Raw genomic sequence first — 26,684 nt, forward strand, 5'->3', positions numbered from 1 at the left:
AAGATGGTATAAAATAGCCATGCATGGTGGCACACATCTTTAATCCCAGCACTTGAGAGGCAGAGGCAGGTGAATCTCTGGATTTGAGCAGTCTGCTACATAGTGAGGTCTAAAGCAGTCAGAAATACCATAGAGACACTCTGTCTAAAAGAAAAGTTATATAGATAAGCCAGAGTCCAACCATCACTTTATTTGTCATATGAGTTTTAAAGAGCTCTGTCCAGTGTATAGGAAGAACTGCTACACATCAGTAAACACAAGACATAAAGCTCAGTTGACCCATGGACTACAGGATTGAATTTTCAGCTCACAAGGACAGTATGCAAGTAGCCATTAAGCACATTTAGCTGCTGATCTTCACTGTGGGGCACACTGTGTAACTATAAATCAAGTCCCAAATAAGATACCATGTGGCAGCTACCACAGGGTAAACAGGAAACCCTCATAACTGTTGTTGAGACTATAAAATGCTACAATTATCTTTAAACTGATACTACTCACATATATATGTATATATGTATATATATACACACACAGATATATTCTCATTCTCTCTCTCTCTCTCTCTCTCTCCTATAATCCAACATTCATCTCATAGTATTTTACCTAAACAACATGTATACAAGCCCAGAATGGCAGACACACTTGTAACCCCAGCACTTGGGCAGAGATAAGAAGTCTGTGAGTTCAAGCCTGGGCTACAGAGTAACACTTTCTCAAAAGAAAAAGAGAGACGCATACATAACTGGGCATGTTCTTCAAAGAATTATTCATGCCCGTCAGATCAGTCCAACTGCCTTTGGATAAAGAAATCTTAATATGCTCAAAAGTTAAAAGTTATAATGAGAAACAGTAAGCCTTGCACATAATGTGTATGAAGCCGAATATTAACAAAATCACTGAGATTCTATTTACCTAAAGCCAAGAGGTTAAAAAATAAATGATACCATTTACAAATATACAAGTAAAGTAAGAACAGTGTTGCATGAGTATTAGCTTCTGAAGAAATAAAAACTGGTGTGGAGAATTCATCTGTCGCCACCCCTGTGAGGTTCACTCCCGTCTTGGCAGTTTGAGAAGCCATCTTACTCTCCTTAGATTCCTCGGGGTTCCTCCCACCTCCTTCAGGCAGAACTCAACAGCATGCAGTTCTTCATAGGCTGGCCCACACACGGGAGAAAGTCCCATCTAGAACCAAAAGGCCCCTTGCCTTTCCCAGGGAAACCCCGTTCCTGTAGCCAGCAGCGTCTCTGGTATCCATCTGTCCCTTCTCTCACCTCCTCCGGCTCCATTGACTTTTTTCTCTTAGCACACTAAGACTGCAGGGAAACAGGAGTGAGAAGGGAAAGGAGGCTGTGAGAAGAGCGAGAGGCTCATGGACACAGAGGTAGCCCGGAGCCTGGTCCTAGCCGCTCCTCATGCTGGCACGTCATAGGCACGTCTCTGGACTTTCAGCCTGTTTCTCCACCTGAGAAATTAATGAGAAAATTAATGAGATTCAGTGCAAGTGCTTGATAGGTTACGGTTGTAAAATAGAGTTCCTACTGTCAGTTTTCATAGCTCTGTGTGACTGTGTGTTTCCTCCATGTACAGAGTCTGAGGGTCCTGGAAGTGGGCCCCTGCCTATATGTCTCTTTTCTGTTCCTACCGTGTCTTAAATTACTCATCATAACAAAAATCCAACTTGCTTTAAATTGTTTGTTCCCTCCGTCGTTTTTCGGGGTGTTTGTCTAAAAGCAATGGTTGTGACACATCTTTCATGATCTGACGTCAGGTGTGGCTGAAGCTTACTAGCATTTCTATTTCAGATTCGCCGGTGGCATAATCAAGGGCTGCCTCTTGGGCAGCATTCGGCGGAAAATGCCATCTTGATGAAAAGGACGAAGCAGTGGCCACTGGTGATCGACCCGCACAAGCAAGCACTCCACTGGATCCGCCAGATGGAAGGGCCCAGGCTGCAAGAGATTTCTGCTCAAGATAGCAATTACACCAAAAAACTGGTGATTGCCATGCAAGCAGGAGACCCTGTCCTCCTGCAGGTATGTGGACCATGGAGCCTGACTCCTCCTTTCTATAGCAGGCCATGTTATCTTACACAGTGAGCACAAAGACTAGAGGTGCCAAGTGTCCGGGTCTTTGTTAAATAAATGTATACAGAATTGCACTTATACACATGCACTGTACTTGTGAAATATATGTGCCCACATGTGCACATAGTCCAGTACTTTTATGCATTGGATATGTGTTATATATGTGCATACATATACACATATGTACATATGCACATGATTTAGTTCTCTTATCTCTGTCTTTCTCTGCTAGCATCAGGAATATGTCTTTTCAACTAATTTATTTAAGATGATTTTGTGTGTGTGTGTTTGTGTGTGTGTGTGTCTATTGGATTTTTTTTCAGAATGTCCCTGAAACATTCCCTCCCAATTTGAGGGCAATGCTAAAGAAGGATATTTCCCAGAAAAGAGGGCAATATTACATCAAAATTGATGATACTGAGATTGAATTCAATGACAAGTTCAGGTAATGTCTCTCATAGTCAAATCTAGACATGTGTCTTTCTTTTTTTTTTTAAATAAGTCACATTGAAAGCCATGTGGTTCAGTTCTGGTGAGCCTAATCTTGAGGGAGAAGGGTCATTGTATCATGAACATTCCTTTGGGTTTTGTGGGTTGTGGCTGCCACCCACATTCAGAAATGAGAGTGGGTTTTATCAGTGTTGTCAGACTGTACCTGAAGGCAACTGTAACCCAGGCCTGAGCTGAGCAGGAAGTCACGAGGCCGGAAAGCCTGACCCACTTAGCAAAGAGGTCTGATTTGATCCCCACAGACAACACAGATAACAGCACGAAAAGCTTTGGCCACTTTTTAAGAAACAAAAATCCAGGGCTGACATGTTGGCTCAGTCCATAAAGTATTTGCCGTGAACACATGACCACACACATGTGTAAAGGGTGACATATCCTTGTAACCTCCGCAGTGGGAAGGCAGAGACAAGACAATCCCTAGACGCCAATGGCCAGCCATCCTTACCTTCTGAGAGATCCTGCCTTGGGAAATGAGATGGAGCACATTTGAGGAAATACTTGAAATCAGCCTGTAGCTTAGACAGACAGACAGACACACACACATATACACACACTCCTCTACACAACACATACAAGCAAACACACATAAAAGCATATTTGATATTTGGAACAAGAAGAGATGTTACTTAAGGAGGTAGGAAACTGGGGGTCCTCAGCAGCAGCATAGACCTCACCTCAGATGAACAGTAACTAAAGTGCTGGGTTCCTAGACAGTCAACAACCACCAAAGCCACCAGGGCTGGGGACTTAGAGGTCCTTTATCTCTCGAACTCAAACCCTGAATTCCATGGGAAGCAGCAAGGGTAAAGAAATGCATTCCTGGCTCCTGGGTGAGACATAAGAGGAGGGGGCAAACAGAGCTCCTGTGCAGCAAGAGCAACCACAAGGCCATGGCGTCATCAGGGTCCTTATCTAGGGGCTCATCCAGGTCACTCACTCATCCCACCCACGGAAGGTTCATATGCCTCCCTAGCTTTAAGAAAGATAACAAGAAGACAGAAGAGTAACCAGTGTCCCGAAACCCATCTGATGCTTTGGTCTCTGACCGAGACTGCAGTATGGTTAGAACCAGAGCTGTTTCTAGTCTCCTTTCAAGGGCAAGAATCAACTCTGTACAATTTTGAGGTCCTTGTCCCTAAACTGCCTGGCAGGCAGGCTTCTCTACCAGGAAGCCACCTCCCCACTCCAAGCAACTTCACGAATAGCTGTTGGAGGTGACATTCGACATAACAGAAACACAGTTGTTAGGAGAGAAGCCCATTGGGTCCTGTGAGACTGTGGCTTCCTTGTGAACAGAAGCCGGAGAGGCAGAACAACTGTGGCCAACCAATACCAAGAATGGATTTCTTCCACAGGATGGGAAGAGGGTGCTCATTAAAAAGACAAGACTTGGGAACAGAACTCTACTCTCTGGCCATGCCCCAGCCTCAGCCTTACCTTTTAAAAATAGAGTAGAGCACACCCCTGCTCTAGTTAGTTGCTACATAAACAAGCTAAAACCTAGAATCTCAGTCCTTACAACCTCTCTAAGCCACCCCCACTCTCCGCCCCCCCACTCTCCGCCCTCCCCTCCTCTCTGCCCAGAAAGTCCCAGCTGACACCTCTTGACCCAATCCCACTGTCTCAGGCCCTCAGCAAAGAAGCCATTCTTTACAGTGATCTAGTGGCATCAAAACCCTTATGACCATTTGACTTTCCCCCTGCCTTAGATTAAATAAATCTAGTAAGGATATAATTTATGGTTGTTTTTAAAGTCTAAATACAGACTTGCTCACATAGTACAAGCCAAGAGGATGCACGGAGCTCAAAGATGAATAACACTACAAATGGATCTTTTCACTTCTAGGGAAATACCATTTATATATCATTTAAACATTTGGTTTCATTGTTTTCTTTTGCAAGCTCTTTGAATAACTAGTATCTTTCTCATTTTTAGGTTGTACTTATCTACAGAATTAGAAAACCCCAATTTTTTTCCATCAGTTTATAACTTTGTTACTATTATCAACTTCACGGTAACATTCCAAGGTTTGCAAGATGAGCTCCTATCTATAGTAGTAAGTCACGAAGTTCCTCATTTGGAAAATCAACGTGCCCAGTTATTGGAGAGTATTTCTCTTGATGCTATAACTCTGGAGGAGCTGGAGGATAAAACATTGACCTTACTCCAGAAAACAGAAGGTGAGGAAGGAAACTTAGTACAATCAAGAGACTTAAAGTCAAGGGAAAGGCATGTTCAGCTTCCACCCTAACTCTGCTCACATCCAACCACTAAACACTACACCTAAAATTTTTTTTAGCTTTTTTCAAGACAGGGTTTCTCTGTGTAGCCCTGGCTGTCCTGGAACTCACTCTGTAGATCAGGCTGGCTTCGAACTCAGAAATCCGCCTGCCTCTGCCTCCCGAGTCTGAGTGCTGGGATTAAAGGCGTGTGCCACCACACCCAGCTTAATTGTAAGCAAATCTTAGCAGGGTTGATTGACTCCCTCCCAATGCTGGACTCTCTCCAGGCATCTCCCAGCTACTTCACACCTCAGAGCTGGCTGCAGACACCAAAAAGATAACAGTCACCAAGAGTTAACCCTAAAGGACCTTTCACAGGGAACAATCAAGTTAAAATATGATATTTATTAGCAAAGAAGTCAAAATTGTTTTCCTTTTGCTGGGAGAATATCTAAGAATATCTTTTGTAACAGTAAAAAATAAGTTTGTGCTAACTTCCTGGCTCACACTGACGTAACTGTGCCAAAGCCAACCAGAATGAAGCACCGTCTATCTGACCCTGAACTGCATCTTAGCTTGTGTCTCATTAGGAGACACAGTATGTTTCTCAAATAAAGTCATTCTCGGGGTTACATGTAGATAGAACTTGTACTTCTTTCTCTTGTTTTTTTAATCCAAATGTCCAGTGAGGCACTTGACTGATCTAGAATGTCACAAGCAGGTTCTGCCTGCTATTTTTTTAGGATCTAAATAATCCAGGCTAGCCTCGAGGTGGCATTCCTTCTGCCGGAGCTTCCTGGGTGCTAGAGTTGGAGCCTGAGACCAACCCCCATGTGGATTTACTTTTACTATTCACCGTAATTAATTACTGTTGGTCTAATAGAAAGGGGCATGACCTGGAATTAAAGCCTGGTGTTACCAGATCCTTTACCAAAATAACCTAAAACCGAGGAAGCTGGAGAGATGACTCCACAGTGAAGATCACTGCTGCTCTTCAGAGGACCTGGGTTCGGTTCCCAGCACCCACCTGGCAGCCCACAAGCATCTGTAAACTCGGTTCCAGGGGATCTGATGCCCTCTTGTGATCTCAATGGGTGCTGTACTCACATGGTACACAGACATGCATGCAGGCAAAACATTTCATATGTGTAAAATAAAAATAAATCTTTAAAACTTAAAAAACAAAAATTCATCAATAGTATCAAAAATATGGCTACGACGTTTTGTCTCACAATGTCATGTCAGGGCCTCTTATTTATTTTTTTGTTTATTTTTTATGCTACAGATCCTTCCCAGATATATTATGGCTTCTGGTTTCATGGTTCTCTGGTATTCTTGACTGTGCAAATGAGTGGATCTCAGTGTTTTTCTCTGTGGTCCTGTGCCTTCTCTGGGGCTCTGTTCCTTCTGTTTTGTTTTATCCCTATTGTGACATCTTTATTTTTATTTTACTTTATTACATTTTATTTTATTATTATCATCCCTTAGAAGCCATTTTGTTTTCTAATGAGAGACAGAAAGGGGTGCTCTCAGATGGGAGGGGATGTGGGGAGCATCAGGGAGCAGAGGGGAGACTATAACTGAGATATAGGAAAAATCCATTTTCAATAACAGAAAAAAAAAAACCTTAACGGGGTTTGAAATACTTCTGGGTGCTCTGCAGTGTACATACAGGGTACCAGTTGATCTAACATGATGCACAGGCACAGGCACTGACAGTCTATGAACCACTCCAATGAAACAAATGAAAATAGTTTAACACCCATCAGAGAAGCACATGCATCTATTGTGCGTTCATATTTTTATATTTATGACCTGCCAGGCTTTTGTTCTATTATTGAGATAATTTTAGCTGTTAACATTTACTAAAAATTATTTTTAATTAAAAATCCTTTTTAAGTGTTTTTAATTTTATTTTGTAATGATGTGTGTTTGAGGAGAGTGCACAGGTGCCTGCAGAGCCCAGAAGAGGAGGTAGAGGGAGATCTGAGCCAGGAACTGGGCATGAGTGCTGAAAACAGAAGGGTAGCCTCTGCGAGGGCGTTATACGCTCTGAATCCATGAGCCACCTCTCTAGTGCCCATAACTGTTCCTTAAAAATAGAACTAAAAAGCCAAGTATGGTGGCACATTCCTTTAATACTTGGGTCTCAGTGAGTTCAAGATAAGTCTAGTCTACATTGCAATATTTATCCCGGTCCAGCGGGATCTAGTTATTCCATGGGGTCCCTGGGGACCGAGCCTGAAAGTGAAATGAGCAAGAAAGAAAGGGAGACCATGCAACAGCTTTTTGTCACTATCTGTTTAATGAAGAAAAAGGCTTTAGTTTTATAGCATACAGAGAGGGGTTAGGGAATGATCAAAAGAGACAAAGTGAAGGACAAATGGGGAATGTAGATTGCAGGTTTGAAACTTTCAGTGATTTATCTCAGAGCCCTGGGCCAGTGGCTTATCTCAAAGTCAGGATCCTCCTTTACAGCCCTCGGTGTTTGTTTAGGGCTGGGATCTGCTGATTCCCACTAACAGCCTTGAGGGGAAAGGGTATCAACAAAGAACTATATGGCTCCCAGATGTGGGCTGTAAAAGGCCTGGTTTTTCTCAGCCTGGTCCCCAACAAATATTGGTCTCAAAAAAAAAAAAAAAAAAAGGAGAGCAAGGAAAGAAAAGAAAAGAAAGTTTGTAATGAGAATTCGAGAGGTGCCTTGAAATAAGGAAGTGGGAAGGAAGAATTCCTCAGTCTAGTGTGCTGCTTATGGCAATCTGCTAGCAGCTGAGGGATGGCCCTCACTGGTCAAACGAAAATAGCAGAGTGTATTACAGAAAATAATAGTATACTTTCTGTGGTCTGGATGAGCTAGTGATCAAACCCCAGGGTCTTGTACTGCAACCACTGAGCTACATCCCAGTCTCTGTGCGGGGTGGGGGGTGGGGGGGTGTCAAATGTATTGTTTATGATGAAATTGTTGCTTACTATGTTGCTATATTAAAAACAGAATTCAGAAAGATTTAAAAGAGTGTGGAGTGGAGCCTGTGTACTGCCAATCCTACTTCTTATAAACGTGGCATATTCATTTCAAAATGATCAGAGTAACGCTTCTCTGAAGTCCATGCCCATGACTGGCTCCGGCTTGACGTTTTCTGAGCCCCTCCTCCTTTCCTAGCCCTCATGCTTCAGCCTAAATTAAACTTACTTTAATGAAACTTCCAACTCAACAAAACCGACAAACAGCCCACAGTGAAAACCCTCACAACGCCCAGAGCACGGAAGTTTTCATTCGAATTCATGTTTTGTTCATTTTTAGGAAGTGTGTTAGATGATGAAGAGATTGTAGAAACCCTGAGAAAATGCAAAATGACTTCAAATGAGATTTTCAAACGTATCAAAGAAACAGAAAAGGCAGAAAGCAAAATTCAAGCAACGCGCAAGAACTACCTCCCCATCGCCACTAGGGGCGCCCTGCTTTACTTCGTGGTGGCCAGCCTCTCCCAGGTGGCAAAGACTTACCAGTTCTCCCTGGAGTGGCTCCGGCGGGCTTTTGTTTCCTTTACAGTTTCCAAAACCAAAGAAGAAAAGCATGATTGGAAGACAGATGAGACTTCTCAGGAAAAAGCCGATGAGGTTTCCCTAAGTTCCTCAGAGCAAGAGAATCTGGAGAGTGAGAGAATTCCCTTAGCTGAGAATATCAAAAACACAATAGAAACGCTCACAAGAAACGTGTTTAAGGTAAGTTACCCTGTAAAAAAAAAAAGTGTGGGTTTTCCCAGCACTCCCTCCCAGGCTCGTGTGACAGTCCTGGTTTCTGTAGGTGGTCTCTTCAGCGCTATTCAATGAGCATAAACTCTGCTTCGCCTTCGGACTTTGCACCACCATCATGAGAGGGAATTCCAGTGACACTCTGATGGCAGACAACATAGGATTTCTACCAGAAGAGGAATGGAACATCTTTTTATATAGCAACATTTTGATAAATATTAAAAATATACTATCCAAGCCTAGACTCAACAGTAAGTACAACAACAAATCTAAAATATTAGAAGGTTTTGAGGGTTTCTACTCTGTAATTGAGCTGAGTTCTACATCAGATTCACCAGTGTGTCACACACAGTGCTTCGTTTGTTTGCTTGTGAGAAAACATCTCACTATGTAGTCTGGTTACCCTAGATCTCATGAACCCCCTGACTCATTTTTGAGTGAGTGAGTGAATAAATAATAAATAAATTGTAGCTGGCAAGATTGTGGTGGTCTTAATGTAAAGCAGAATACCTAGTCATAGTGAATAGGGGCACACATTGATTACCGTGTCATCAGGCCACTTCCTGGATAATATTTCTTTACTTACTATTGAAAACTTGAGCCATAAAGCATACCTGTCTGTGGTGGTCTGAGTAAGAGTGGCCCCCCTGAGGCCTATATGTTTTAATGCTTGGTCTCCAGTTAGTGGAACTGTTTAGAAAGGATTAGGGGGCATGGTCTTGTGGGAGGAGCTGTGCCATTGAGGGTGGGGTTTAAGGTTTCAAAAGCCCATGCCACGCCCACAGTCTCCCCACTTCCCTTCCCTGTGGATCAGGATATAAAGCTCTCAGCTACTGCTGCAGCCCATGCCTGTCTGCTTCCTGCCATGACGATCATGGACTGACCTTCTGAAACTGTACAGACTTCAAATTAAATGCTTTATTTTTAAAAGAGCTGCCTTGATCACGGTGTCTCTTCACAGCAATAGAACAATAAGTAAGACACTGTACTTCTTTAATGACTGAAAGCTTTTTCTCTTTTCTTTTCTTTTTATTTGTTTTGTTTTTCAAGACAGGGTAGATTTAGCTGTCTTGGAGCTCATTCTGTAGACCAGGCTGGCATCAAATTCAGAACTCAGAGATCCACCTGCCTCTGCTTCCCAAGTGCTGGGATTAAAGGTGTGTGCCACTACTGCTCACCAGGACTGAACCTTTTAAGCTCTGTGGTGTAGCAAAGTCAATGCTGAGAGGGAAATGTGTGATAAAAATATATAAAAATAGATCTCAGGAATGGAGAAATGACTCAACAGTAAGAGCATATACAGCTCTTACAAAAGACTCAAGCCCCTAGTACCCACCTCAGGCAGATCACAACTGCATATAACTGCAGTTCCATGATGATCCAAGGCCTGTCAGTACCTGCACATACATGCACATACCCTCATACAGGCAGACACACACACCAATACTTTAAAAACTGAAAATAAATGTTTAAAAAACATCTCTGATCAGCAAGAGAGAAGAGACTCTGCCTCAGGAAATGGAGAGTGCCAAAGTGAATGTCTCCCATTTTCTCATTTAAAGCACGCTATAAGACTGCGTTACCATTGAATATTTTGTTCACATAAAGACAGATAAATACAGGGGCTAGGAAGAGCTAAGTGGTTAAGAGCACATACTGCGCCTAAAGAGGGACCAGGTTTGGTTGCCAGCACCCACACTGGAAGGCTCACAACTGCCTCTAACTCCAGCTCAAGGAGATCTGACACCCTCTTCTGACCTCTGAGGGCAACTGTACTCTCCTGCATGTTCTCCCGCACAGACATGCACATATATACATACAATTAAAATAAATTTTAAAATAATTTAAAATATTTTAAAATTAAAATAAATCCTTAAAAAAAAGAAGTCAAACCCAGGCGTGGTGGCGCATGCCTTTAATCCCAGCGCTCAGGAGGCAGAGGCAGGCGATTTTTGAGTTCGAGGCCAGCCTGGTCTACAAAGTGAAACCCTGTCTCGAAAAAAAAAAAAAAAAAAAGAAGTCAATGCCATAGAATAAAGAGGCCAAAAAATAACTCTCATATATTTGTGTTTGATTATTGGGAAAACAGAAGGAGCACATATCAAAGGCTGAAGTTGGACCTTTATTTATTCCAAACACAAGCATTAAGTCTAAAGGGATTAGAGATGTAAATATAAGGCCTGAAGCTATAAAAGTTCCGGCAGAGGTAGGTGATGGCTCACTTGGCAAAGTCCCTTCTGTACAAACATGAGTGACTAAGGGCAGACTCCCAGCACCCACATGCACAGTTATGTGTATTTGTAGCAAAGCTCATCAGCCAGCCAGTGGCACTGACTGTGAGCTTCAGGTTCACTGAGAGATGCTGTTTTAAAACAGAGATGGAAAATGACTGAGCAAAATCGCCAGCCACCAATCTCTGGTCACTGCTGGTACACACATGTGCAAGCACATCCACACATACATATCACACTCACATACCACACACACACACACACACACACACACACATACCATTCACACCATACACACACACCACACACACACATACCACACTCACACACCATACACACGCCACCATCACACACATGCATAAACACACACCACACATACACACATACCACACTCACACACCACTCACACATACCACACACACACCACATATACCACACTCACACACCACACACACACACCACCACCACACACATGCACACACATACACCACACATACACATTCACATACATACATAGCACACACACTACCATATACACAACACACACACACACACTTTCTTAAAAAGTCCTAACAGGTAACAAAGAAAAAGGTCTATGTTATTGGTATTAGTCACTAGTACAAAACACCTAAAGAAATAATTTGAGGAAAGAGGAACTATTTAGGTTCACACTTTGAAGGGTGTTACACTTTCAGGGGTGTCAATCTGAGACTGGGAACAGGGCCTTTCCACACGGCTCCTTCACACCCCAGTTGATCAGGAAGCAGCAAGCCTGGGCTAGAACCAGAAACAGAAGTGGACTTTCCCTGTTAAGACCCACCTAACTCGCAGGTCCTTCCTTATAAGTCCCAGAGGTTCCAAACATCTCAGACAGAGCTGCTGGCTAAGGACCACCCTTTCACATGTGTGCCTGTGAGGAACACTGGCTGTGGCAGTGTCCTCTGACCTTTATGAACTCCTGGTGGTAGAATTGTAAAGATGAAGAATAGAATGACATTTTCCCAAAACATAAATGACAGAAAAATCAGTTAACTCAAAAATCCCACTCTAGGTGTATGTCCAAAGGATTGTGGCTGAGTCTGGAAGGCATGCTGGGAGTTGTGTTCATAGTGGTGCATTTATGAAAGTGGACAGATGTGTACAGCCATGTGTCTGCCAGTGGATGGAGGGATAAGCTAATTTGGGCATTAATGCAATTGTAATGGAATTTAAAAGAAAGGAAATCCCATTAAATATGAGAGTGTGACTGAGCCTTAATGCCATTTGTTGAATGAAGTAAGATGGTCACAAAAATACAAACTACCACTCTATGAGGAGTCTAAGGATGTCAGTTTGCATGAACAGAAGAAGCTGTTGGCCACCAGAACTTGGAGGAGAGGAACTGTGTGTGACTGTAGGGTGGATGTACACAATACTGAGCCCTGTGCCGAAAGGGTCAAAGTGGTCAGCGCTGTCATTCCTCCCGTAACAAAACTTATCCAGTTAGTACGTCTGTCTGTCTGTCTATCGTGGTTCTGGAGACAGAATTCATGGTCTCATGCATGCCAGACAAGCATCCCGCCGTTGAGCTGCGACCCCAGCCCCTCTAGTTGATTTCTGGATATGAAGCGGCTCCTTGCTCAACAAATACCTGCCAGTTAACTCCTCTGTGATGAGTCACTAGAAGGTGCAGGGTTCCTCTGCCCTGTGACCGGTTTCCCTTCTCTCTCAGGTATATTTGAAATACGGAGAAATGACCATCTCCAGTGGGTGCCGGACCTGAGGTGGAGGCAGTGCCAGTACATCAGCAATCAAATGGAGCCCTTCTCCCTTCTGTGCAAGTCCCTCCTGTCAAATGAGCAGCAGTGGAACGCCTTCAGGGATGCTATGGCTGTGTACTCGCTCATGAGCAGGCCTTTCTTCTCAGATGCACCTTTGCCTCAGAAAAAACCCAGATCAGCAAAGGAGGGTAGGGACCCTTAGCTCTTTAACCTACCCTTCCCAGTCGTGTGCATGCATGTGCAGATTTTTAGGGTGTGATAGTAGATCATGAGCCTTGTGCAGTGGCACACACCTCTAGTCCCAGCACTTGGGAGGCAGAGGCAGGTGCATCTCTGAATCTGAGGCCAGCCTGGTCTACAGAGTGAGTTCTGGGGCAGCCAGGGCTACACAGGGAAGCTCTGTGTCAGACAAACAAACCAGAAAGGTAGATCCCACCAAGTGGAAGCAAGGATGTTGCTGTGTTCCGCGTGATACATTTGAGTCTGGGCAAGACTCACAATTACCTTTAACAAGGGATTTTTTTCAAGTTTTGCTGTCTCAGTAAGAAGCTGGTGGGATTTCTGACCTTGGAAACATTGAACACAGCACACTGGGTGGTTCTGAACCTTACATCGAGGGAGCCTTCACAGAGTCCTCATTTGTGCTCCTATGTAGCTTTTAGAACACACAGCCCAGTAGGAGAGCATTTGCCTACTGGGAACATAGCAAGGTACCTGTGTTCAGTCCCCAGGACATGAAAAGAAAGAAAAAGATACCCATGAAAAAACACAATAAGCCAGGGAAGAGCTGCACAGGAAGTGGGTCTTTAAGGGCTGCCATTTTGTCATAGCCCCTACTCTTCTTTCTGCTTTGAACTCTGCTCTCTGTTTTTTCTCGTCCCCTTTCCCTGTGATACACGTGAGCGCGCACACACACACACACACACACACACCGACCTTTTTATTTCGCAAAGAACTCCAAGTTTACCCAGTCATGACTGAACTTACACATACCAAGGGACTTTTTTTTTTTTAAATCAGAATATTAATACATTCAAAAACTGTTTTTATATCATCCAAGTTGTACATAAAGTTAGATGTTGGGGAAATGCCAGGGAACCAGAGCAGGTAGGAACAGCAGCTGTGGCTGGAAACAAGACCTGGAGGGCATCCTGTGCCTAAGGTAAAGAGAGGCCATGCAACAAACCTCTGGACACCATGCAACAAACCGCTGGAAAAGTAACATTTAATTTCCAAACTTGTCGCAGTCTTGTTGGAGCATCTGTGGGGTTTCATTTCCCAGTGTTTCAGGCATTGTGAGTATAAATCTCTTATGGGTACGCTGACACTTGACAGAAAAGGTGCTGAGGCCTGACTGTGGCCTTTGCTCCAGGCCCTCCTGCAGCTTTTGCTTCCCATGGTTACATCCCCAGCATCATCCCCCCTATCACATCCCTCCCCACCCACAGCATCTAGACCCACTCCTACTTCCTGATAAAGGATGATTAGTGATGCCCCAGGTCCTAGGAATAACACTTATCTAGTCTGCCATGTTTCCTTCCATGACTTTATAATGTAAGTTTGTATCGTAATGTAGTGGCACAATGTCCTGTTGCTAATTTCATTCTCTTTCTCTTGATGACATCTAGCTGAACTTCTGGATGAAAATGATGAAATGTTTAACCCTATAACTTTTCCTTGGGAAAAGCTCACTCAATTTCAAAGGCTTATCTTGGTAAGATATGCTAAGTCAAAAGATTAAAATAAGTAAATTTATTGGTAGTTTGAACCCCTCAAAATTAATTTTATAAACAAAATATACTTGACTTCTAAAAATCTAAGGCTTACTGAGCCTTATTGGGGGAGGACACCAGCATTCCACCCTGATGTTCTATCGTGTGGTGACCATGCCCCTCACTCATCCTCTATGGACAAGATGAAGCCCTGAGGGATGAGCTGAGTTGCCCACTGCCACCACTGTCTCCCCATTGTTTTGAGACCCACTCCCCCACCAACCTCCCCACATACACAGACACTTAGTTTCTGCCCTCCTCCTCCAAGCTGTAATTACAAGAACAGAACTAGTCCTTTAGGGAGAAGGCAGCAACTGCCCAACCTGGTTATGACTAGTAATGTGTCTGGTTATGACTGGTAATGTGTCTGATTCCTGGATTTAATGTCCAGAAACATAGGGTTGACTCACAGCTAAATCACATTCACCAACATGGCACTTAAGAGGGGGGAGAAAGAGGGAGAAGAGGGGAAGGAAGGAGAGGGAGAGAAGGACAGGGAGAGGAGAGGAGTGGGAAAAGGAGAGGGGGAGGGGGAAGGGTAGGAAGAGGGGGAGAGAGGGCTTTCTTCTTCCATGTTCTTTATTTAGGCTGCCAGCAGAAGGTGTGGCCCAGATTAAACATGGGTCTTCCCATATCAAAGATCCAGATTAGGAGTGGGTCTTCCCACTTCAAACTAAACAAAAATCCTCCCCCACCAGATGTGTCTCCCTTTGGGGATTTAGTTAATTCCAACTGTAGTCAGGTTGACAACCAAGAACAGCCATCACAAGAGGGAAAGACAATGAGGAATAGATAGGAACATTCCCGCAGGTATCTGTGGCTACTTGTGAAAAGTAATTTAGGAAAAGGGAGAATGAAAACTAATCCACCATAATGCTCTTTCTTCAGTCTTCCCCTCCCTCCCACCCCTCAAAAACAAAGTCTTTGAGACTAAAACTCACTCAAATGCCCCAAAGGTCACTTAAAGACAGGAGGCTTCTTTAGCAGCTTGATGTTGGCAATGGATCAGGATCTCACTTCAGAGCCTGGGTTCTCAGCAAGGACCAACCTGATTGTTTGGTGGTGGTTTGAATAAGAAAGCCTCCAGTATACGCATCCATCTGAATGGAGTGGCACTGCTTGAGAAGGAGTAGGAGGTGTGGCCCTATTGGAGTGGAGGGGGGGCCTAGTTGGAAGATATGTATCACTGGCGGTTGCCTTTGCAATTTCATGCCAGCCCTCCCCCGCACCCCCTCTGTGTACGTGCACGCACGCTCTTATTGATCAGGGTGTAGCTCTCAGCTACTTCTCCAACACCATGCTTGCCTGCCACCATGCTTTCTGACAGAATGGGAACACTGTCTCATTAACTCTGTGGGAGTCTGCTGTGAGAACCCAGACCCCTTAGGTGCTCCCAGCTTGCTTTAAAAGTATAGTTTTAAAAAAAAAGTTCCCAATACTTGACAATTTTTTTTTTCCCTTTGGGAAATAGCCACTTCCCATGGTTCTGCCTAATCCATTCTCAGTCGCGGATTCAGATTTGCCTCTCTTGCAGAGACACTGAACTTGCTCAGAACATATTTTGTGATCATTCTATAAAAATGTGTCACATAAGTGGTTTGTGTATGAGGCAGTCTGTGCTCACTACATGTGTACTGTGTGCCCAACATTGCTCACATGTCCACAGCTCTCTTCAGACCTGTATTCTGTCCCCCTTAAACTTATAGACTGGGCCATTGGCTTTTGTCTTATGAATGGAAAGATTATATGTCTTCCAGTTGGGTTATCTTGGGTCTTCCAACTCCAAACAATATGGGTTCTTCTTGCTCTAGACAAGAACAGCAGAACATGAAAAAATCCTTTTGCAGGGCAAGAGGGCAGAATGTCGACCTGTGCAGCTAAAGCAAGCTCTTTCACTGAGTTTGGAAGAGCTGTGTAGGGGTCACAAGGTAGCTGGAGAGGGGAGTGAGGTGGTAGGGTGAGAAGACCCACCAATGATCAGAAGACCCCTCTCCCCAAGAGCACACCAGGAAGCTCTGGCTGGAGCTCTGGTTTCATTTTTACCTCTGGGGACAGCTCCCCCCACCCCCCAGTGAATTTTAAACTTACCTTGGCTTCCCTTTTCTCTTTCAGATTAAAATTCTTCGGCCAGACCGTTTAGAAAATTCAATTAAAAAATTTATAACTGAAAAAATGGGAAGTGAATATATCCCCGACACTACAGTGAATCTGAAAGAGTCGTTCAGTGAGTCTACTGCTCAAACTCCACTGATCCTCGCCCACTCCTACGGTGAGCTGGGGAGGGCTAAGATGCTACCTCAGTCTTGGCACCTCATAAACTAAAGGCTGCTGCTCCCTCCGATAATCCCAGCACTCATGAAGTGGGGGACAAACAGATCCTAAGTTCAAAGTTGCCCTCAGCTTTGAGGTGTTTTAGGCTAGCCAATGCTACATGACCCTACCAGGAAAAACAGCACCCCTTCCCCCAAAAAAGGGGGGTGTGGAGGATAAACTCCATGCCTGGTTCTGTGTTCAAAGCTTCATGTCTAACATATCTGAAAAAGGATTTAAACTATATTAAGGATAAGTCCTTCTAAAAATATAAAAGAATCAAGATTACAAAATGTACTAGAGCTAATGAATTCTCTTATAGAAAATATTTCCAAGCACATGGTATTCTTCTGAAAGCTAGGATAACCCCTTAAATATTTGAACTGCTTCCATTCACAGTGATCTTTAACTCTTATTCTGTAGTACAGCATGTTTATTAGGGTCACACGGATCTGTTCCTGAGCCACAGTCACTTGCCTTTGGCTCTCAATGAACTGGTCATCTGGTTCTTATTTTATAACATGCAGGGGGTGACTATGAGAAGTAGGTTGTGTGTCCTCCTAACTCCCCACCTCAGTTGCTTGGCAGCTACCCACTAGCCATCCTCCACACACCCCACCCCGCCCCACCCCACCCCATTCAACAACAGGAGATACTCTCCTCTCTTTATGAGCTAGCTGAGCTTTTATGACACACTTTTCCTAAGACACTTTTGCTGCCCAAACCAGTGCATACAATTTACACGCTCATATCTAGTTTTAAGAATAGCTTTTTTGAAAAGCATGATGCAGCTGCGTTAAGCAGGCACTGTGAGCACTCGTGGTGCGCATCACCAGAGAGCGAAGGGAAAAGCAGATACAGGTGTCACAACCAGTCACTCGTCCCTCCGCTCCTGAGCTGCTACCATTCCTAGACATTGGGAAGTTTGCATCACAGGCCAGCAAGCAGCAGAGACAAACTTTGAACTGTAGGCTTTATTTTTAAAACCTGAACTACTCTCCTACAACAACACCTCCTCTCACCAGCCCACAGCCAAGTGCAGGATTGCATTTATGGAAGGAATTAAGTGAACTTCATGTAGCTCTCCTCCGTATTGTTGTGCAGGGATTGACCTCAACAATCTTCTCCTGAGATTTGCAGAAGAGTTCAAGGGAACGACCCCACAGGTGACCATGATTTCTCTGGGCCCAGACCAAGAAAACAAAGCAGAGGAAATCATTTTTAAGGCAGTGGGAAAAAAGCATCAGTGGGTCTTCCTGCAGAACTGCCACCTGGCGGCATCCTTCATGCCAAGACTCACTGCCATCATAGACTCGTAAGTTCCGTGTCTGTCTGGGAACAGAGTGATCATCCACACTGTGAAGTCACACTGCAAAGAGCAATGCGTGCGTGGCGATGCTGAGGCTGTGTACTGAGCCACTGGAGCACACACAGCCACCATGAAAAACTGCCACGAGCACACACTGGCTCTGCTTGTCTTCCTTTTTAAATGCCCGCTCAGATTGTATTTTCCATCTTCTTTAGCGTTTGCCCGTGTACAGATCAATTGCATGGCTTTTAATATTTTGCAAGGAGCAAAGTGCAGGACCGCACATCTGACTCTCAGCAGTATTTCCTGAATGACCTGTCTGTAAGGTCAAGAGGAATGCGGCTCCCACATTCCTCAGCCAGTCACCCAGAAGCTATATCCCCATGGCACTAGCTCGCTTGATTTCCACAGGCTCAACCTTCTTGCCTGCAATATTTTGAAACTTGACTCCTAGAACCATGAGGGAAGAATCAGCAATGTGTGAAACTGGAAATGTGTTAGCCCGTTACAGTCTACAGCTTTTTCCTCCATCTTTTACTGTCTGCCTCCTCTATGTGGCCAGTAGCGAAGTAGCAAGGGCATTAAGTCCAGCCTTATCATTCTTAGACTTTGAGTATGTAAAGGGAGATTTCAGTTAAATTGTAACTACCCAACTATGATTTCTGAAGTCTCTCCCAAGACTCTTTCTGCTAGTCTCAGACTGTCACTCCTTTAGCAGCTTAAACACTCATGGGGTGGGGGACATTCTTAAGGCACCCAAGAATCAGAGCAGATTGCTCAGTTATAGGACATTCCTGATGCAGACTTTGGGAGAAGACAGGTATTTGTGCCATGGCATGCTTTATTCATTTAAAATACTTGCAGATATCTTCTCTTTGCCACTTTCATGATAGGCGCTGGAGACTTAGCATGGCCAGAAGGGGTTCAGAACACCATAGCCGTAAGTGGCAGAGAGATGGGCCAATAGTGAAAAGAACATTCTCTGGAGTGTGCGGCTAGACAACCATGCTGGGTTTGGTTTGGTTTTCTTTTTCCATTTTTCTGTTTGGTTGGTTTGGTTTGGTTTGATTTGGTTTGGCTTGGTTTGGTTTTGTTTTGAAAGGGAGAGAAAGAACATGGGCTAGGGAAATGGGGAGAATCTAGGAAGAGTTGGAAAAGAGGAAAGAATGTGGTCAAAATATATTGTAAAAAAAGGATCAAAAAATAAAATTTTTAAATGGCTCCTCCTAAATTTACAAAGTAGGTAAATACATTCATGGTATGTTGCTAAGAAGGAAAAATACCAAGCTAGAAACAATGGGTACATTGTGATATTTTTATTTAAGAGTAAGAAGAGAGTCAATGAAGGACAAAGAAAACATTGAGTGGAATAATTATAGATTATTCAGGGGTATTCTCATGTTTCTGTTTTCTTTTATATTTCAATGGTGGGTTTACTTTTATTAATTTGGCTTATTCTATAAAGTGTGTGTGTGTGCGCGCGCACATGCATAAGCATGCCACAACGCACACGTGGCAGACAGAAGACAACTTTTTAAATTCTCTGCTTCCAGCATGTGGGTGCTGGGGACCAAATTCAGGCTGTCAGGCTTGCTGGCCTTGCAGGAATGTGGCCGACTTGCTAGATCTTCGCACTGTGGCTTACAATGCCACTCTCCATTACTCCTGCTGATGGTAACTTTGATCACATGGCTACAGTCTCTGCCACTCATAGAAACTCTCAGACCTTTTTTATCTATTAAACAATCCCCAATAGTTTCAGCATCCCTTAGTAATTTGGGGCTAAATCATTCCTACCTAATTTGCCAAATAATAGCTTTCTAACCACTCGACTTTAGTATGTGCTTCCATCTCCAGCATGTCACACAGAAAAATGACCACGGTAATGACTGGCTACCAAACAAAAAGTATTTCTCCTCTGTCTATTGATGAGTGTATATATTCCTATCAGTGTATGTGTTGTCTCATCGTATCCCGTTTATCAGCTAGCCAGGTCTTACTGCCTTTAACTCTGCTGTTCAGTTGCCCTGGGCTTGGCTGGCGGAACTCTCCTCCTCCCCAGTCTGGCTTTTTAAGCTGGCTAAGTAGACAAGGCTTACCTCGTGTCTCCAGCTTCCCTCCCAAGTGCAAGCATGTGCTGCCACACCTAGTTGTCACTTTGGGCCATGTTCTATAAGGCTTCCTAAGTTACTGTAATGAGTTTATGATTTTTTTTTTTTCTTAAAGGAAGGAAAGATAGAAATTGATGAATCTTATACAATTCTTTGTACATCATCAAAGCTCTTGATGTTTAATGAGACCTATCTTTGGCATTAAAGTAAGGTCACAGAAATTTTAAAATGCTCTGTCTCTAAGATGATATTGCACGTTTTTTAAAAAATAATTATATTCTTGTATTTTGTAGGTTTAGTAATCCAGATATGGTGCTAGATCCTGACTTTAGGCTTTGGCTAAGCTCAAAAGCAAGTGGTTTTTTCCCAATTACTATTCTTCAGAAAGGCGTGAAGGTAAGAACAAGCTGGCAGGATTTCCATGTTGATGAGTATGCCCCGCTTGATGGTGGAGCCTGGCACCCATTACTGTGAGACACAAGGACTCACACTGCTTTTGTTGTCGGCTCTGGCTAGGTAGGGACGAGCGACTGCAGGATGGAAACACTTGCTTCTCAGTGAGGATGCTCTGCTTCCCGTTGTAAACCACGATGCAGATGTCTATTTAGCTTTTTCCTTTCTCTCTTGCTATGTTGCCCAGGCTGGCCTTGAACTCCTGAGAGTAAATGATCCCCCATCTCAGCTCCCTGAGTATCGGTCTGTGCCATTATACCTATATGTCATTTTCTTATTTCTATTCCTCTTGGCCATTTTATGGTTTGTTAACTCTATGGAAAATTCTAACTGAAAGCAAACAGATTATCTGCTAAATTAACCTTAATTGTGGATCAGGTCTGACTTCTGATATCCCACGATGAAGACTTGGTGAATTTTGTTAAGGGCCCAGTTGGCCTAAAGATAAATTTCAAACAGCAGAGAAACTGATGAAGACACTGGTAAAATATATGCAGACCATGCCTGGCCAGACTAATTCCTAGAAACACTTTCCTGAGACCTTGTTCCCTAATCCTACCACCTCTGCTGTGTACAGCCCACAGTCCTGCCCTGGAAATGACAGACATGTGAGCCTTTCTGCCTGTGCCTTATAATGCCCTGATTACTTGCCAAGATCTGGCTGACTGTGACTTCAAGTAGCCTTTGGCCAGGAGTAGAAGTGGAGAGGCAGAAGTAACAAAGAAGGACAGAAAGGACACTTTATTTCAAGGGACACTTACTTTGATTAGGCCTCTTGCTCTAATTCCACTTTAAGAGTCTATCAATAAAGCTAAGGATGGTGGTGCCTTTAAATCCTAGAACTCAGGAGACAAGGCAGGAAGTGGATCTCTATAAATTAGAAGCCAACTTAGTTTACATCTACATAGAGAGTTCCAAGCCTGTCTCAAAACAAAACAATGGTTAGAGAACTTCCTTCTACCCAAAATGATGCATTTACATTTCAAAGCAAAAGTCTCTCTTTTTCTGTAACTCTGGAGGGGAGGAGGGGCTACCATGCCAGCCATCTCTATACATTCTAGAGACCCATCACACACAGATGAGTGTATCGCACACTGCATCACTCTTGAGAAACACAGTAGCACACAAAGGAACTGACGTGAGCCTCATATAAGTAATAACTCTGATCCTGAGTATAAAAATTGCAGGTTCATAATACACTCATCCATATAATGCATCTGCACAGCCACAGTATTTATGCACTGTACATCATAACAATTGCATGAGATACTCTATTTGCCAATGTTTCAATCAATTACATTCTCAGCTTTGTGTGTGTGTGTGTGTGTGTGTGTGTGTGTGTGTGTGTGTGTGTGCAGGCACCAAGAACCCATAGCAGCCACACACTCAAAAAACCCTCACACTCATTTCGTCTGCCCCAGTGAAGGAACCTGCCAGCACCTGGGTCCCCAAGGCAATCAGAATTTAGTAACACAAAATCACCACTCTCCCTTCTAATATGAGTGATGGTGGGCTGAGTCTGTTGGCTCCATCAGTGACCTGCCTCCTGTGGTTTGGCTCCCTGTGCATGACCCCTTGCTGAGATCCCTTACCACAGCTTAGCTACCACTGAAGTAGCACACTGGCAAACTCTGCCAGGGGCCTGCCCTGCTGGGGAATGAGCTGAGGTGAAACATAGAGGTGAAACACAGAGGTGGACAGAAGCCAAAGACTGAAGATCTTATGGCCTCCAAACTCACTCTTACCGTTCTGGGGGCCAGAGGCTAACGGCGAAACTTAACTCTTTCTTACTGTTTTTTGTTTTAATAAGTGCTGGTTTCTTGTTCTGTAGCTCTCTGTGATCTCGTAAGTGTTGATTAACATCAGGGAATTAAGTAAAGGATCTATTGTTAGAGTTCCTTTTTTCTCTTGCCCTGGAGCCTCTCACTTGGACTCATTAGCAATTTGTGAACCAGGAAGAATTGTGAAGAAAAGAAGAAAAATCTTTCACATAGGCAATGTGGTGCACAAACACACATAAATTCTTACGCATGCTCGTTCTGCCTCATCAACTCAAGTGTTCTTGCATACTCAGACTTACATATATACACCTACACTTGTATGTATATACAAGCAGACCTATAGATAATACATTTGGTGGGTGGATGGGGTAGAGTCCTGGATGCCACACTTTAGTCTTTTCCTCTGGCCCTTTTATATTTTCTTAGACAAAGGTTCTTATAAAAACTACATCATAGATAAAATGTTACATAAAAGGAGTTACAGAAGGATGTGGATATTAATTTCAAAACAGTGTTGCATTCTATAAGTGCATTATAAGTTCAAAGCAACAGTTTCCTGTGGCCTTGCTTTATCATAGTGCACACCTATGGCCTCTCATCCTTGGACCCGACCTAGAATGTTTTTCCTTGATCACAAATCTGTCCCAAGCCTATGTCTCTTCTTAGACTAATTGTGAAAGCTCATTGTATTCCTGATTATGCAGGCTTTACTTACTGTTCTATGAGGAGGGGGCACATCCTGTTCTTGATTGTAACTTCATTATATCTTTCTGGCCAAACAACTAAAACCATCTCTTAGAACCTTCTTCCTAAAATTATTTGAATCAAATCAGGAATTCTATGAAGTCATTAATTCATCTAAATAGCATTAATTCATGAAAGGTCATCTTCATGTTGATCTGCAGGAAATCTGCCACGTAGGGTGGGCTGACACCTAGGAGTCACTAGGCTGTGGTAGGAAAAGGGGTACCCACGGCAAGAAGCAATCCCGGGATAAGTCTCGTGGGACCTTGCCTCTCAGAACTCACCCACCCATTATAAGCCATGCAAAAAAGCCACTTCCAGGAAAGTCACTTGCTAGCATTAGCCTCTCCTAGATGGCTCCTGACAAACTATGAAGTTCTGTCCTTCCCAGACACTATGCTTGTGGTCACCATCACAGCGACCCAGTGCTGTAGTTTGTCTTTAGAAATTATGAATGACACAGACCCCTGTGAGCTCAAGGCCAGCCTCATCTACATAGTAAGTTTCATGCTAGCCAGGGCTACAAAGTGAGACATTGTCTAAAATAAACTATGAATTAGAATGTGAGTCAAAATCTGAATACTGTTACAGAGGTGTTCAAGAGGCAGAAGAAGCCTTCAATCCCAGCACTCGGGAGGCAGAGGCAGGCGGATTTCTGAGTTCGAGGCCAGCCTGGTCTACATAGTGAGTTCCAGGACAGCCAAGACTACACAGAGAAACCTTGTCTCAAAAAACAAAAAACAAAAAACAAAAAACAAAAAAACAAACAAACAAAAAAAAGCAAAAGAATAGCCCAGATTTGGACTTGGCAGTGGTTGTTGGGAACAGCTGTCAGCCATGTATGTCACCAGGTGCTGTGAGGAGTGGCTTCTCCGGGCCCATTCCCCTCTCCAGGGCCTGTTCTAGCTCCAAGCCGATTCCCATGTGTAGTCACTTGGCATTTTTGCTTACTTTTAAAGATTGCTGTGGAACCCCCCCAGGGATTGAAAAGCAATTTGCTTCAAATGTTTGGCTATGGCGGGAGTGGAGAGGTGACAGAAGAGATGTTTGAAAAGCCTGATTGTGGACCATGGTGGAAAAAACTCCTCTTCAGCCTGTGTCTTTTCAGTGCCGTGCTCATTGAGAGGAAAGCATACGGAACACTGGGCTGGAACATCCCCTACAGATTCAGTTCCTCGGACCTGGAGGTGAGTGAGTGTGGGCTCTGAAGGCAGGCAGTAGCACGTACAGAGAGCTGGAAGCTGAGCTGAGGTGGCCTACATCTCCACAGTGCTAGGCGTTTGCCTGGTGAGAAGAAAAGGCACTGTGTGACTCCGACAGGACTGCCTCTCCAGAGGCTCTACAGCCAGCTTTGCAGAATGCTTTTGCAGACTCTCCACTGAGGCTATACAAGGATCCCAGCTCTGGACAAGTCAAATACCACCACCACCACCACCACCACCACCACCACCACCCCGGGGTCCCAGTTGCTTGAGTGAAATAAAGCACTGTGGGAGAGAGCAAACCTCATTATGTACACTACAGGGTCATTATCATTATAAGACGCAACTTGGTGGACCGGAGAGATGGCTCAATAGTGAAGAGCACTGGCTGCCCTTCCAGACAAAAGACTTGAGTTCAGTTCCCAGAAGCCACTTGATAGCTCTCAACCACATGTAACTACAGTTCCGGGGGATCTGATGCCCACAAAACACCCATACACATAAAATACAAATTTTTAAAAGAAGGTTTCAATTTAATGAGTGTAAGTGAAACCTTTTGATTAGTTGCTGACATGTAAATCGCCATTAAAACATCTCTCCCTGGGCGTGGTGGCACACGCCTTCAATCCCAGCACTCGGGAGGCAGAGGCAGGCGGATTTCTGAGTTGGAGGCCAGCCTGGTCTACAAAGTGAGTTCCAGGACAGCCAGAGCTATACAGAGAAACCCTGTCTTGAAAAACAAACAAACAAACCATCTCTCAGTGTTCTTATTCAAAGCAAGAGGGACAACACTGAACCCCACTGGCCTGACTTTTTGGTTTTTCAAGACAGGGTCTCTCTGCATATCCTGGGCTGTCCTGGAACTTGCTCTGTAGACCTTGAACTCACAGAGATCTGCCACCTTCTGCCTCCTGAGTGCTGGGATTAAAGACATGTGCCACCGCCACCTGGCGGCTGGGCTTTTTAAAATTATCTTTTTAATAGTACCTTATATTGTGCTAATAGTACCTTGTATTGGCAGGATGTTCTCCCTATTGCTAATAAAAGAAGTAGGCAATAATGTCTCCTTAAACTTTTTCTAAGTTGCTGGGCAGTAGTGTGCATGCCTTTGATCTCAGGAGACAGAAGCAGGCAGATCTTTGAGATCGGGGCTAGTCTGGTCAGATCGAGGTACAGGACAACTAGGGCTACACAGAGTAACGCTGACTTTAAAAACAAAACAAAACAAAAAATCCCCAAGTTAATCTTCTTGCAGTTCCGCTTCTAGTGTGGAATGCTGCACCCTTAATTACCCATCCACTTTTAAGTCAGAACAATTTTTTTTTTAATTTTCTAGGAAAAGTCTTGATTCTACAAATATCGGTGAATCCCACCTGGGGAAGCAGGTCTTCCATTCTTCCATGTGGTCTTTAGGCATTTCCTCCTACACAAGAAGCTACATACACATAGCAAGCCCATTGTTTCTGAGATTGGCCAAGGATATAAACAACAGCTGCCCATTGGAGCTCTGCCAGGAAATGTGAGCACAGGGTGTTCCTGTCCAAGCCCAGTCAAATGCAAACGCTATGGAAAACTGCAAGTTCCTGCCTTGGATTTCCTTAGAGGCCTGGTTACAAGATTCTCTGAGATGGTGAAGTCTGATGATGTTCACATCTCTTTTTTGTTTTTGTTTTTGTTTTTTCGAGGCAGGGTTTCTCTGTACAGCCCTGGCTGTCCTGGAATTCACTTTGAAGACCAGGCTGGCCTCGAACTCAGAAATCCGCCACATCTCTTATACTATAAAGTTGTATAGCATTTGCATCCCATCTACAGGCAGCATCCTGTGTACTTTAAAGCATGGACATCCAGATATAGCCCAGGTGCTGTGTAAACCACCATGCTATCTTGTTTAGAGTAGTGATCTGGAGAATGGCCGCACGCACTCACTACAGACGCCTTTGTTTTGATTGGGGTGCTTAGTTGAATGTACGGATGACAGAGAGCCCACAGTGGAGTCGCATCTCCATGGGTTTCAGGGCTGAGAGCACCGGGATTCACATGGCGGAAGCAGGAACAGCGGTGGCCTCTGAACAAATACAGCTGAGGGTCACTGTGTGTACCCTCAGCGCCTGTGAGAGTCAGAAAGTCAGGAAGCCAGAAAGTGACAGAGGCACCAAAAGAGCTGAGGGCAGTGGGAGGGGCAGCTGGGGAGGAGCAGCTAGGGAGGAGGAGGAAGAGCCTGGGATCCCACCTGTGTATGCAAGATCACATTAAGGTCATTAGGGAGGAGGAGGATAGGCATTTCCCTCTGCATCCTTCTGGGCCCTGACATTCACTGCCCTTCGCATCTGTTAAAGCAGCGGCCATAGTCAGGCATAGTGGCACACGCCTTTAATCCCAGCACTTGGGAGGCAGAGGCAGGCAGATTTCTGAGTTCGAGGCCAGCCTGGTCTACA

At 44.1% G+C, this 26,684-nt stretch overlaps 1 protein-coding gene across 1 annotated transcript in view; it reads left to right on the plus strand.

Annotated features, from left to right (window-relative positions):
• The window catches only part of Dnah14 (dynein axonemal heavy chain 14), a 218,934-nt gene that overhangs the window by 169,763 nt on the left and 22,487 nt on the right, over positions 1–26,684 (plus strand). Inside the window, exons 65-75 of the mRNA XM_029538709.1 lie at positions 1,809–2,039; positions 2,414–2,535; positions 4,537–4,781; positions 8,125–8,546; positions 8,629–8,827; positions 12,519–12,755; positions 14,196–14,281; positions 16,452–16,608; positions 17,754–17,964; positions 20,363–20,465; positions 24,007–24,234. Of these exons, the coding sequence (XP_029394569.1) occupies positions 1,809–2,039; positions 2,414–2,535; positions 4,537–4,781; positions 8,125–8,546; positions 8,629–8,827; positions 12,519–12,755; positions 14,196–14,281; positions 16,452–16,608; positions 17,754–17,964; positions 20,363–20,465; positions 24,007–24,234 (2,241 nt within the window). The remainder of the gene's footprint in view (positions 1–1,808; positions 2,040–2,413; positions 2,536–4,536; positions 4,782–8,124; positions 8,547–8,628; positions 8,828–12,518; positions 12,756–14,195; positions 14,282–16,451; positions 16,609–17,753; positions 17,965–20,362; positions 20,466–24,006; positions 24,235–26,684) is intronic.

The sequence above is a fragment of the Mus pahari genome, chromosome 5 (genome assembly GCF_900095145.1).
Source record: "Mus pahari chromosome 5, PAHARI_EIJ_v1.1, whole genome shotgun sequence".
Classification (NCBI taxonomy): Eukaryota; Metazoa; Chordata; class Mammalia; order Rodentia; family Muridae; genus Mus; species Mus pahari.